This window comes from Palaemon carinicauda, chromosome 10, assembly GCF_036898095.1.
Source record: "Palaemon carinicauda isolate YSFRI2023 chromosome 10, ASM3689809v2, whole genome shotgun sequence".
NCBI classification, from domain to species: domain Eukaryota; kingdom Metazoa; phylum Arthropoda; class Malacostraca; order Decapoda; family Palaemonidae; genus Palaemon; species Palaemon carinicauda.
The window spans coordinates 16,539,276-16,554,275 of record NC_090734.1 but is presented as its reverse complement, the minus strand read 5'-3'; the positions used below and the strand labels follow the sequence as shown (position 1 = coordinate 16,554,275).

The 15,000-nt window shown below is 37.3% G+C and overlaps 1 protein-coding gene across 1 annotated transcript in view; it reads right to left on the bottom strand.

The window, feature by feature from the left end:
* Nucleotides 1-15,000, bottom strand: part of LOC137647862 (uncharacterized) — an 854,937-nt gene that overhangs the window by 543,617 nt on the left and 296,320 nt on the right. The window contains exon 7 of the mRNA XM_068380817.1: nucleotides 9,577-9,637. Coding sequence (XP_068236918.1) covers nucleotides 9,577-9,637 — 61 coding nt within the window. The remainder of the gene's footprint in view (nucleotides 1-9,576; nucleotides 9,638-15,000) is intronic.

Sequence of the window (15,000 nt, the reverse complement as noted above, 5' to 3'; positions counted from 1 at the left end):
TTATATTTGTTCTCTGCACGTGTGAGTTGCGTTTTAAATAGAGTTATGAATCCACAGATGGGGAGGTTGAAACATGGTTATGGCATTCTTTCAACTCAGGGATACAAATATAGGCATGCGCAAAAGGCTATGTAGATAATACACATTAACGTATATAATTAAGAAAGATAATCGCCATTATATCAGGATTAACAAAGATAATTGCAACTCGATAAAGCAACAATATCTATCACTTAATGACATAACACCAATAAATCTCCACCTCATAGAATCATGGTATAAATGGCTACATGCAACAAGCTGTCTTTAGCTGCTACAGTCAGAGACATCTACGCGTCTGATTCCGAAACTTCATGGATGATCGCAGTAGCATGCCTGAAGCGTCAGTGAATTTGATTTCTCTCTCTCTCTCTCTCTCTCTCTCTCTCTCTCTCTCTCTCTCTCTCTCTCTCTCTCTCTCGAGGGATCGTAGCTTTAAAAGCCCCAGTGTCACATCCCATTTTCCACAGGAATGCTCCAGCGCGTGCATGATGGCAAGCAGATACGTCAGGTTAATTTTGCAGATGCCCGCCAGGGGTCCAGCCGTCCAGGTGCGTAAGAATCTACCAGGCAAACTTCCTATGATGATTCCCTTTGGCAAAGAAGTTAATGATACTATCAATTTTATATCTATGTAGTTTTTCCCTTAATATTTTCGACGCCTTGTGATTTACAGTGTACCAATCATTTATCTAGTAAAACATTCAATTGTGAAACTTACCTATATTTAATAATACAAATATATTTATTTTCGGTCTGAAAAAATGGTGACCATAAACATTCATATTTCATCTAAGTTTAACTCTTCTTTCCACCGTTATCTCTAAATTAAGGGGTCGGTTGCCTGAAGCGTCCTCTCCAACGGCTTCTATAAAAAATATCGTCTTTCAACAAAGCCTCTTCGCATTTGATTTAACTGTGCTATTAAAACAAGTGAAGATAGATATAAGGGCAACATACTTCTCCTATTTAGGTCTGTGTAAGAACTAATTCTCCAAAGCACCTCTCTAAAGGCTGGTTTACACGGTCGAACGCGGTTCGACAGACAAGTGTTTGAAGTGATGTTCGAACGTGTGAACGGGGTATTTGGTTGTCGAACACGTTCGTCGAACGGTTCGTAGAAGGCTGTTCTCGCCTGGGTTTTGAGGGTGGGGCTTCATTGTCCACAAACCTTATGCATTTGTGGCTGACTTCCTCTCTTCGAACCGTTTGACAGGCAGGTTCGACAACCGGGTTCGACGAACGGTTCGACTATGTAAAACATTATTATAAGATGTTCCTCCTGTGTGAACCTTCCCGGCTACCTAACAACATTTCAAAGTAACTGGGACATATTATAAGAACGAAAGTTTCACAACACTACCCGTGTCAGTGAAATAATCGTTAAGAAAATGGTGACATTCCAACACATCAAAGAATTGAAATACCAAATGGATTATCGACCTCAGTTTGGATAGTTTCTATAGCTGCTGCTATGGAAAGCCTATGATGGCATATGGTAATCTTCACTTAACAAAAAAGGGACTTTTCATCCTCTTTACTGTAAATAAATGTAACGCTGCATCACAAACATTGACTGACTGGCTGATTGGTGTACATAGGGGTCGCAACGATTATCATTATTATCATTATTATTATTATTATTATTACATAAGCTACAACCCTAGCTTATTGTTCGTTAGATAGATATACTCTTGAGATATTGTATATAATTTAGCCCATTAATCAAATACATGCATCACAATACATCTATCTTTTATGTACCTTATTAGGGCCACTGCGCCAATAACAATAAAGGTTACCAGAATACTGAAATTGGTTAATGAAAGTAACTGAAATAATAACTCCTTAAAATTCTTGAAATAATAACTACTTAGAATTACTCTAAGTGAAAGTAGAATTAACTAAAATTAATGAAAGTAGGCCTACTTAATATTATTCTATTATGAAAATAGTCCTAACCGGAAGTAGTTTGATTAAAAACGAGAATCTATCTGAAACAGGCTTCAAAGACCAAAGTAAAGTCAATACAATTTGATGAAAGAAAATTGTAAAACCTTATCTCATCTTAAAAAAAAAGAAAAAAAAAATGAAAATTATCATGCTTTTGACGTGCTAGGAATAACAACACCAAAATAAGATGGAAATCTTCCTCAGTTCAAAATCATTTTGATAATATACCAAAAGAGAAAAAAAAAATAAAACAAAAAATAATAAGACATCCATCGCCTTTGGAGTCAAGCGAAAACACGTCCTGATTTAGTTACTGGCAAAAAACGACTTTACAGCTTCGCCTTAAAATACGTCATCCAGATGTCTTTTCCATCTTCTATCCAAGATGCTACACCCAGCCACCCTCCCTCCCATTCACCCACCCACCCACCCATTCGAAAAAGGTGGGCTGATGTGTGTGTTAATGGGTTTTTCAAAAGCGAGACGCGTCCTTTTTAGTTTATGATAACAACACAGCAGAGGTGTGGCAGCACCGTCGCCTCTGATCGCTCGTCGTAAAATGAGTTTGCCCCATCAAGGGGTGATGAGAGAGAGAGAGAGAGAGAGAGAGAGAGAGAGAGATTTACTTGGTGAGGAAGATGAGATAAACACGGAGAGGGAAGGAATATGCATAAAGAGGAAGAAAGGGAGCGATAAACACCAATAAGTAGGGAGGAATAAGTAAGGAAAACACAGTAAGGGAGAGAGAAGCATGGAGAGAAAGAAGGGGGAGATAAGCACATAAAGGGAGAAAAGAGAGAAATAAGCACAGAAAGAAAGGAGGGAGTGCGAAGCGCGTAAAGGGAGAAGAGACAATTAAGCAAAGAAAGTAAGAAAGAAGAGATAAGCACGGGAAGGGAGAACAGAAAGATAAGCACAAAAAGACAGAAGAGAGAGATAAGCACGTAAAGGGAGAAGAGAGATAGAGATAAGCACGTGAAGGAAGAAGAGAGAGATAAGCACGTATAGGGAGAAGAGAGATAAGCACGAAAAGGGAGGAGAGAGATAGAGATAAGCACGTGAAGCGAGAAGAGAGAGATAAGCACGTATAGGGAGAAGAGAGATAAGCACGAAAAGGGAGAAGAGAGATAGAGATAAGCACGTGAAGCGAGAAGAGAGAGATAAGCACGTATAGGGAGAAGAGAGATAAGCACGTAAAGGGAGAAGAGAGAGAGAGATAAGCACTTGAAGCGAGAAGAGAGAGATAAGCACGTATAGGGAGAAGAGAGATAAGCACGAAAAGGGAGGAGAGAGAGAGAGAGAGAGAGAGAGAGAGAGAGAGAGAGAGATAAGCACGAAGCGAATGAAGGGACAGATAAGCACGAAGAGAATGAAGGGAGAGATAAGTACGTAAAGGGAGAAGCGAGAGATAACCACGAAGAGAAAGAAGAGAAAATAAGCATGGAAAGGGAGAAGAGAGAGTGAGATAAGCACGAAGAGAATGAAGCAAGGGATAAATATATAGAGAGAAAAGAATCAGAGATATCCACGGGAAGAAGGAGACAAGAAAGAGGAAGAAGACGAACTACAAAAGTCAGGAACGAGATTAGAATGAAGAAAAAACTACTGAGAGAGAGAGAGAGAGAGAGAGAGAGAGAGAGAGAGAGAGAGAGAGAGAGAGAGAGAGAGAGAGACGAATAGGAAAAGATTACAAAAATGAAAAAATGAAGAAAAAAACGAAAAGGGAAAATCTGATGAACTCAAAGATACAAACACCAATAATAGGAATAATATAAACACGGAAGAGAAGAGAAGAGAGAATATATGAAAAAAATAAACAACAAAGAATGAAAGATAACCAGCAAAGACCAAAAAGAAAATAGAAAAGAAGAAAAAATCTAAAAAAAAAAAAAAACGAAAATACGAAGAAAACTACGAACATAATGAATAACATCAAATAAATTCCAAAATAAACTTCCACTTCCTCCAACACCCACCCACCCCCCTCTAACTAGCTCCCCCTTCCCCCTCCTCTTCCCTCACCAACTCCCTCCCCATTCCCCCTCCTCTTCCTCCTCCTTCTCCAAACCCCCCCCTTCACCCTCCTCTTCCTCCCCCTCCTCCTCCAACTCCCTCCTACTCCAAACTGACTCGATATTGAGGTAGTAGTCCGAGGTGACATTGACCTTGAAGCTATTTCCACATCCTCTCCGAAAATTCATTATATCTTATTCTAATAATTTATTACTTCTCTTGTAGTTTATTTCCCTGTCTCCTTTCATCACTGGGCTATTTCCCCGGTTGGTGCTCTTGGGTATAGCATCTTGCTTTTCAAACTAGAGTTGTAGCTTAGGTAGTAATAATAATAGTAATAAGACAAATTTAGGAGCTAAGTGTGGTTTAAGCGCCGAGGGATATTTACATATTGAAGACCATATATATATATATATATATATATATATATATATATATATATATATATATATATATATCTGTATATATATATATATATATATATATATATATATATATATATATATATATATATATATATATATATATATATATATATATATGTGTCTTCTTTTCTCCATAATACTTCTCTTTTAAATTTTTCGAGAAAAGCAGACACCTGTTAAAATGAATATTGTACTGGAATAGGGGTTTTTAACAGCGTAGAGTTTAAAACAATGACCCACATTATTTTCTGGTCTTGAACACAAATAATCCCGAAATCCATTAGGGTTTCTTGCCTCTTTCGGCATTTTAAGACTCTTATTTACTGGTGGTTTGGGAGTAAGAGCACGTGTTGGCACAAGGCCCTAAAGACTTGTGTAGTCTAAATTACAGTCCATGAAATCTATTATTTGTTCTAAATTTTCACTACAAACATAATAATAATAATAATAATAATGATAATAATAAAAGATTAGTTTACCCAGAAGAGTGCACTCTACTTCTTTTCAGTGATACATAAAATAGTACATATTTGAAAAGCGTTACGCCATAGTTAAGATTAGTCACACTTGGATGGCCAAAGCCGGGGAAGGGGGGGGGGGGAGGAGGAGGTTAGAGCAATTACTTATATTCGAATAATGACATCAATATCTTGATAAAGTTTAACCTGCCAAAGTGACATTGTGTCATAGGTAAAGCGGAAGCTTTTATTCTCTCTCTCTCTCTCTCTCTCTCTCTCTCTCTCTCTCTCTCTCTCTCTCTCACACACATACAAACGCACTGTCTACAAATCTCTCTTACAGAATCATGTATATATATATATATATATATATATATATATATATATATATATATATATATATATATATATATATATATATATATATATATATATGTATATATATATATATATATATATATATATATATATATATATATATATATATATATCCCTGTAACATGAACCAGTAATGAAAGATAAGCCTAGTGCTACATGGCCGTAAAGTCTCTCTCTCTCTCTCTCTCTCTCTCTCTCTCTCTCTCTCAGGCCTATTTGTTTTTAGATTGCCCTACTTTATGCAAAACACAGGTGTGACTATCTACAAGAAACAAACGAAAAAGAGGACTTTTTTACTTCCATGCAGCACTACACTTATCTTTCCGGAGTGCTCTCTCTCTCTCTCTCTCTCTCTCTCTCTCTCTCTCCCCACAACCCAGCAGCACATTGCATGAGGGGTTCCACAGTCACGCAACCCCACCTCAGAGTGACCCCATTTGAGGGAAAATAATAACCTCTTCCTCCAGGACAGTCACTTTGCAGCCCACCCCTCTCCACCAACCCCCTTCATTATACCCAAATAACCTGTCACGGTATTATACAGCCCCTGCCCCCCCCCCCACCACCACCAACACAAATACCTCCGACCTTACTTCCCCCTTTTAGGGTGGTTAGTTTAATCTCCTTTAAGGTGTATCTACACACTACTCCCCTCACCTTAGTCCTATATTATTATTATTATTATTATTATTATTATTATTATCATTACTTGATAAGCTACAACCTTAGTTGGAAAAGAAAGATGCTATAAGCCCGGGGGCCCCAACAGGGAAAATAGCCCAGTGAGGAAAGAAAACAAGGAAAAGTAACATTTGAATAAATATTCTCAATATAAACTATGAAAATTTTAACAAAACAAGAGGAAGAGAAATGAGATAGAATAAAGTGCCCAAGTGTAGCAAGAGAACTCTAACCCAAGACAGTGGAAGGACATGGTACAGAGGCTATGGCACTACCCAAGACTATTATTATTATTATTATTATTATTATTATTATTAACTGCTAAGCTACAACCCTAGTTGGAAAAGCAGTGAGGAAAGGAAACAAGGAAAAATAAAATATTTTAAGAGTAACAACATTAAAATAAATATTTCCTAAATAAACTATAAATACATTAACAAAACAAGAGGAAGAAAAATTAGATAGCATAGTTTGCCTGAGTGTACCCTCAAGCAAGAGAACTCTAACCCATAACAGTGGAAGACTATGGTACAGAGGCTATGGCACTACCCAAGACTAGAGAACAATGGTTTGATTTTGGAGTGTCCTCCAAGAAGAGCTGCTTACCATAGCTAAAGAGTGGCCTTAAATGTTATCTTTGCATCCTCGCATCTCTTAGGTTTAGCACCTCACCTTCCCATCATAATCTACACACACTTTCCTCTTTCTTAGCCTCTAGGTTTTCATATATCTCCTTCATTCCCTTCTAAGAGAAGAGATCCTTTAGCTATGGTAAGCAGCTCCTCTAGAGAAGGACACTACAAAATCAAACCATTGTTCTCTAGTCTTGGGTAGTGCCATAGCCACTGTACCATGGCCTTCCAATGTCTTGGATTAGAGTTCTCTTGCTTAAGGGTACACTAGTGCACACTATTCTATCTTATTTCTCTTCCTTTTGTTTTTTGAAGTTTTAATAGTTTATATATGAATTCATTTTATTAGTTTTACTTAGTTGTTAATTACTTTTCTTGTAGTTTACCTATATCCTTTCCTCACTGGGCTATTTTCCCTGTTGGAGCCCTTGGGCTTATAGCATCCTGCTTTTCCAACTAAGATTATAGCTCAGCAAGTGATAATAATAATAATAATAATAATATCTTTCCTTACACATTACCCTGGAGATTCTTTGTAGGCTACGTCTTAGGCAAAGTTGCTTCGGGACTTATTGGGTTAAAGAAGAAACGAGACAGAGAGTAATTCTCACAGAGCGGTTGCTCTTTCTTGCCCTACATTCGCCCCCTCCCCTTCCCGTCGGCCTTCTCACACTACCACAGAAAAAAGCTACAATCTTTTTTGTTTTAACTTTTTGTTACTATATTATCATTATTATTATTATTAGCTAAGTTACATCCCTAGTTGGAAAAGCACAATGCTATAAGACCAAACGCCCCAACAGGAAAAAATAGCCCAGTGAGGAAATGTAATAAGGGAATAAATAAACTATATGAAAAGAAATCGGAATATAATTGTGTTTAAAAAGAGAGTAAATACTTGTGTATATGGTATGAATATATAATTTAAAAGGTGGCGGAAATTAGTTTATTGGTTTCTCTTTGATAAATCTTTATATTTGAGACCAGGAATTGATACAAATATTAATAGTTAATACGATTACAGATACCATTCTTTAATCGATGCGTGTACCTCTGAAGAGGGTCGAAGAGCTGCTAATGAGTCTTTCTGTAAACTTTGCATAGTGTTTTATGTAATGTAAATTTATAACTTGATTTATTAGTTCGTAAAACTGGCGACGCAATAAATTAGTGTACCCGAACCGTTAAAAATGACGTTTAAATATTTAGATATCCATACATACGCACGCACTCAGAGTCAAGCCTCCCCACCCCCCCCCCCTTTCCCAACTGCAACTCGCTGATTCGGCAATTTGGGGGAGAGTTTGGTTTTCGAGTGCACCTTTCTGGGTACCCCCTTTTACCAAGGTATGACTACTACCTCTCTTCTTGAGCGTGACAGGAATATATATATATATATATATATATATATATAGTATATATATATGTATATATATATATATATATATATATATATATATATATATATATATATATATATATATATATATATATATATATATATATATATATATATATATATAACCAGACACTTGCTTTCACCAAGGTATGACTACTCCCTCCGTGAGTTGCAGGAAATATATATATATATATATATATATATATATATATATATATATATATATATATATATATATATATATCCAGACACTTGCTCTTTATTATATAAGGAGATATCTGCTTAATGTAAACAAAATATTGGAATTTCTCTGGACATAACCTTGTAAAAAAACATCCACTTATATCATTATCATCACAACTTACGACAAACTCATTAGCCCATATATCTGCTCCTTCCCCAATCTCTCTCTCAGCTCCTCTCCCACACAAGGCCCCATTCTTCTGACGATCCCCCACCACCCCTCCCCCAACCATAACCTTCCAGGAACCAGGCCACACCCCCTCCCCGTTGTTCCAGGAGGTCTGGAAATCTTCCAGGATGGTCGTAAAGACTCCTCCTTGCACCTCATATCGTCTGTCAGAACTAATTTGCCAAAGTGGGTTGTGGTGGCCTCGAGGTAACGTCCTTGCCTGGTGGTTGCCAGACTGGGGTTCGAGTCCCGTTCAAAATCGTTAGTTCCTTTGGTCGCTACAACCACCATCTTTGTGAGGTAAGGATGGGGGTTTTGGGGGAACCTATAGGTCTACCTGCTGAGTAATTAGCAGCCATTGCCTGACCATCCTTGGTCTTGGCTTGGGTGGAAAGGGGGCTTGGGCGCTGATCATATGTAATATTGTCAGCATTGTTCTGCCCGACAGGGCATTGTCACTGTCCCTTGCCCCTGCCATTCATGTAAAGCCTTTAAACCTTTAAACATGTCGATACGACAATTGAATCTTCGTTACAACTATTTATTGGTTTAAGATCCAAAAAAAAAAAAAAAAAAAAGCCAGTCTATTAAATTTCTATTCCTGATTTCAATATTAATCTCTGGTACTGTCATTCAGATAGTTCTTTATGTATACTGCATGAGACTTTTCATAATTGTGACCATCCTTTGCATTCACATCTTCCCTGACTGTACCATCCTATAAAAAGAACTAGACATGACGATAGTTCTAAAGGTTCGTTTACACAGTCGAAAGGTTCGTCGAACGCGGTTCGACAAACAGGTGTTTGAAGTGATGTTCGAACGTGTGAACGGGGTATTTGGTTGTCGAACACGTTCGTCGAACGGTTCGAAGAAAGTCTGTTCTCGCCTGACTTTTGTGGGCGGGGCTTCATTGTTCACACACCTTATGCAGTTGTGGTCGACTCCACGTCTTCAAACCGTTTGACAAGCAAGTTCAATAACCGGGTTCGACGAACCCTTTGACCATAAACCCCGCTTAACAGTCTTGCCTTCTCCATCCTAAAGCTCAACACTACACCGTATTCTAAAAGTTTTATTCCAGCTATGACCTGACTCTGGAATGATCTTGCTAATCAAAGTCGTAGAAGGAATAATAACATTAGAAATAAAAAAAAAAGGAAAAGAATTATACTTGAGGACTTACCTTGGATCTGGTAGAAGGCCGTTACGCCAACTCGGTCTGGGCAGTCGAAGGATATGGGACCCTGTTTAGGAAGAGAGTAGGACGTTAAGCGATGCAATATATAACATATGACAACAAATCCTGTATTGCATACACACAGACACACATATATATATAAATCATGAAACGTACGGGACTGTAATATTATTATTTATTAAGCTATAATCCTAGTTGGAAAAGCAGGATGCTGTAAGCCCAAAGGCTCCAACAGTGAAAAACAACCCAGTAAGGAAAGGAAATAAGGAAACAAAACTCTACCCCAATGGTACAGAGGCTATGGCACTACCCAAGACTAGAGAACAATAGTTTGATTCTGGAGTGTCCTCCTAGAAGAGCTGCTTGCCATATCTAAAGTCTATTTTACCCTTACCAAGAGGAAAGTAGCCACTGAACAATTACAGTGCAGTAGTTAACCCCGTGAGTGAAGAAGAATTTTAGGTTATCTAAATGTTGTCAGGTGTAAAGAATATGCTAGGTTATTCGGTGTATGTGTAGTCAAAGAAAAAATGAGCCGTAACTAGAGAAGGATCCAATGTAGTACTATCTGCCCAGGCAAAGGACCCAATAACTCTATAGTGGTATTATCTCAACGGGTGGTGTGCGGGAGTGCCGTTAGGTGATAACTGGGAGGCGAGGTGAATGCAACATCCTTTATTTCAATGGATCATGTGTTTATATACAAAAGGTTCCGATTAAGAACGTCACAAAAATTCAAATAACATAATTTATGAGCAGGCAGGCTTGAACAGGTTGTTATCAGTGCGAGAGGGAGCGATATAAGCAAAAAAAAAAAATCAGTAATACCGTTAGTGTACAAGCGTGTGTGGCTACAGGAAAGTCCATTAGTTTTCCCGTCTTAATAGAAGCAATTAGCTGGTTGACCTCATGGAGAGAAGGAAGATTGGAGTGCTGTGTGTGCAGGAGACCAGGTGGAAGGGAAATAAGGCCAGAAGACAGAAGAGAAGAAACTGCATGTGGCAGAGATAAGAATGTTAAGATGGATGTGTGGGGTGATAAGTAGAGATAAGATACACAATGTGGTAATTAGGGGTACCACAGGAGTTAGAGAACTATCAGATAAGATCCAAGAAAGTAGACTGAGGTGGTATGGTCATGTCATGAGAAGAGATGAACAGTATATTGGGAGGAGAATGATGGAAATGGAGGTACAGGGAAGGTGAAGGAGAGGGAGACCAAAGCGAAGGTGGATGGACTTTATCAAGGATGACCTTCGATCAAAGGGATTAACCGGTGATGAAGTGTGGGGCAGAGGTAGATGGAGAAAGCTGGCCAAAAACATCGACCCCACATAAAAGTGGGGAAAGAGGCAGACAAAGAAGAAGAAGAAGAGTAGAAGCAATTAGCAAAAAAAAAAAAAAAATTGCTAATTAACGATTATAATATTCTAGATCCCAGCATTTGAAAGACTGAGTCCGAGAAAAATTGGTCCAATAGATGGAATTATGAGATGCAACTGTCTCTGATCTATGGGTCTTCGACATCGATCATCTAAGGTCTCATTAGATAGATTTCGATCAAATCTCATCCACAGACGCTGCTATTTCGTCATCCTAAAAACTGGGTTTGCTCCATTAATAATAATAATAATAATAATAATAATAATAATAATAATAATAATAATGATCTGAAACAGTAATACTCCATATCGACTGACAGCTATGATGATGATGATAAGTTCTAAGCCTTAAGTAAGGCTCTAAATTTATTAGATGTAATAAAAGGGTCAAACAACTTCAACTCTCTCTCTCTCTCTCTCTCTCTCTCTCTCTCTCTCTCTCTCTCTCTATCTTTACTCTTTAAACCAATTACTTCATCGCTAGACTTCCTCATCCCTTTATCAGTATCCGTTCCCGTACGAGCGTGAGAGAAGAGTTGCCGGCTGAGCTTTTTCCCTGATCAATTTCCTCTCCGATTTCGAAGGTCTTTTCGTCCAAACTACTTTGCTTACGTTTGACATTGAGGAATATGATGGTCTGGCCCTAGGGCCAGGTAACCCATTCGCCGTCGAGGAGCTGCTAATAAGTGGGAGCAACTAGAGACTTAAGTAACAATGCAAACTCGCTTTTGCAATGCCTATGGTAAATTGCATGAGGTGTAGGCCTACTCAAGGTCTATAGAATACGAGGTCTCCTCATCCCTGGTCCAAAAACTGACATTTCTGCGCAGGTGGATATCGTGACGTCACCACCTCCAAACGGACGGGTTCTACCTACAGTTAAACAAAGTAAACAGGTCGAGGAATTGTCCTGGTTGTCGATCTAATTCTTGAAAGTGGTTGTGTAAATTTTAACAACAATATTCAATTACCAATATGCCCAATAACTGTGCTGTGTTTGGATGCTTCTCAACCAGGACGAAAAATTCAGATCTTATATTTCATTCAGTTCCAAAGGACAGTGAAACTAGGAAAAAATGGGTGCACCTCTGCAGACGGGGAGATGACATAAATGTTGAGAATGCACTGATATCTAGCCGGCACTTTGAAGCGGATGTCTATGAAAGGAATTTGATGTACGAATTATTAGACAAACAGATTATATCAAGATGGATTAGAACACTTCTTTGGTTGCATACGTCAGAGGGTGCATGTCATCAGCATCCCTCTCCTGTTGCATTTGAACACTAGGTCAGAGCCCATCTATTAGGAAAGGAAGCAACTCTTCTAGGTTCCAAATCTAACATTCAAAGTTGTGAAGGTGTGAATGCAACTTCAAACGAATTTGCTCATTTTCTTTCCAAGGAAAATACAGTAATTGAAAATGAAGAAAATTATCTTCAGAAAGAATTAAGCTTGTCTGCTATGTTGTTTTGCTTGCTAGAAAATGAATTTGAAAATTGTATTGATGCTAATCTGGAAGATGAGGAAGGTTTATTACAAGATGCCATGGAAGAAGGAGGATTACAATATGGGGGAGGGTTTATAGCTCGGACGTTTCCTCAGTATGAATTTTAGGCAATAGAGCAACTAAAGGGGATAATAGGTCTACACGGATTCGGGCTTAAGAAGGGATGACAGAAAACTGATGAAACCCAACGAAGAATTTTTCGAAAACCTAAAAACAATGGAAAAAAATGTTTCTTTGTTTTCATGGCGAAAAATCTTTGAAATCAGGGGGAAACGTAATAACTTCATTAGCACATTTCATTACTTCAGAAAGTTATTAGGTATTTTGTGCGTTGTACTTTTTTTAGGATTCGAATTCTGAATAGAAACATTAGCTCATCTCGGAAAGCTGTAAGTAAAATGTTGAAGTTGGTTTCTTGATTATTCACTTGTAAGACGAAAGATTTAAGACAAGCATAACCATGTTTATCATGGAAGTGGTGGAAATGTGAAAATTAAGGTTCTATATATTATTCCTTTATTCTTGTAAATAAATGTAATTAGATGATTTTTATGCACAAAATACAGAACTGTTTCCACTGTGAGTAATTTTATTTTTTTATGATAACAAAGTGTCTCTTAATTTGTTATTAATTACAAAGAAATTAACAAAAACCCCTATATTGTATGAATGTTGACAAGGGAGACTCGGACGCATTGGCTATGCTGACGTCACGGATTATCTCCCCCAAACCCCCATATCCTCACTAATCTGCGCGTGAGAAGACCTCGTATTCTATAGACCTTGGGCCTACTGATGTCTCTACACTCTACGGGATGAATTTTTCTTGCCCAGACCCGTAGATAACTGGGAAAAGGGAGAAAGAACGAAAGAGAATCTCAGGACTTTCTCTTCTGGTTTAAAGGCCACTCATGGCAGAGGCAAGGGACAGTGACATTGCCCTATCAAGCAGGACTATGCCCTACAGACTGACCATATATATATATATATATATATATATATATATATATATATATATATATATATATATATATATGATCAGTCCTCAAGCTAGGAACAAGGTAGGCCAGGCAATGGCTGCTGATGACTTAACAGATAGACCTACAGGCTCCCACAAACATCAACCCCCTCCCCGCATCCTTAGCTCACAAGGATGGTAAGGTTACAGCGACCAAAGAAACTAACGAGTTTGAGCCAGACTCCAACTGGTGAACGCCACGTTCACTAATCAGGGACGTTACCACATCGGCCACCAGATGTATTTCATGAACCAGGGAAAGCAGAGGAAAGGAGAAAATTCCAAATGATCTGTTCATCTTGAATATTGTATTATGGTCTTCCACAAACAGATATATTTCTTCTTTTAAAAGAACAAAACCTCATCAAGGTATCGTAGGTGTTCTGAAAATTGGTATTTTCTTCTTCTTTTTCTCTGCATTCATCTTTTCGCCTTTCTATAAGGGGTCGCTGAAGGCAGAGAAGAAGAAGAAGAAGAAGAAGAAGGAGAAGAAGAAGAAGAAGAAGAAGAAGAAGAACGCATCAAGGAAGAAAATTGCAAAATTTCAGAGGACCTCCAAGACCTAATCTCATTTTCATTTAAAAGCAAATATTACCAATACTCAAGAAATGGCAAAACTATTTCTCTCCACCAAATTTGAATTCTAGTAACTTCCGCCTCGAAGCCAAAGCTAATACAATAGGTTGGAATCTTAGTACGAGTTGTATCACTGGAGGGATAGATAGAGTGATAGATAGATTGATTGATTGATTGATTTGAGGTTTTCTGGCCTCCTGACATCTCACTGGAGGGAATTTATACAAATAAATTCTATTTTTTGACATTTTCATCCGACATACTCTTTGAAGTATTGGCTTTAATAGTCATACCTTTTGATTTCCCCGCAGAGACATATCTAGATATTCGAAGACCTTAAGGGAAATCTATTCTAGTTAAGGAATGATTCAAATAGAGAAATATATATATATATATATATATATATATATATATATATATATATATATATATATATATATATATATGATTTATTAATCTTTAAAAGGTAAAAAAATGTTTCCGTCAACATCCTTATTATTTAAGTACCCCAATCAAAACTCCTAATAAACATTATCTAAAGGTTTAAAGGTCGCTTATGAATAGCAGAGGCAATGGACAGTCACAATGACCTAGCTATCAAGAAAATGCCCTTGAGACTGACGATATATATATATATATATATATATATATATATATATATATATATATATATGAAATTTTACATACACACACACACACACATATATATATATATATATATATATATATATATATATATACAGTATATATATATAAACATACATGTATATATATATATATGTGTGTATAATATATATATATATATATATATATATATCAGTCTACTGGATAAGGTTCCACCATATTATCACTCTAATTTTCAAAATGATTTTCATATGAAAATCTAGTTTTAAATCATCAGGTCCCAAATAAAATGAAAATAAA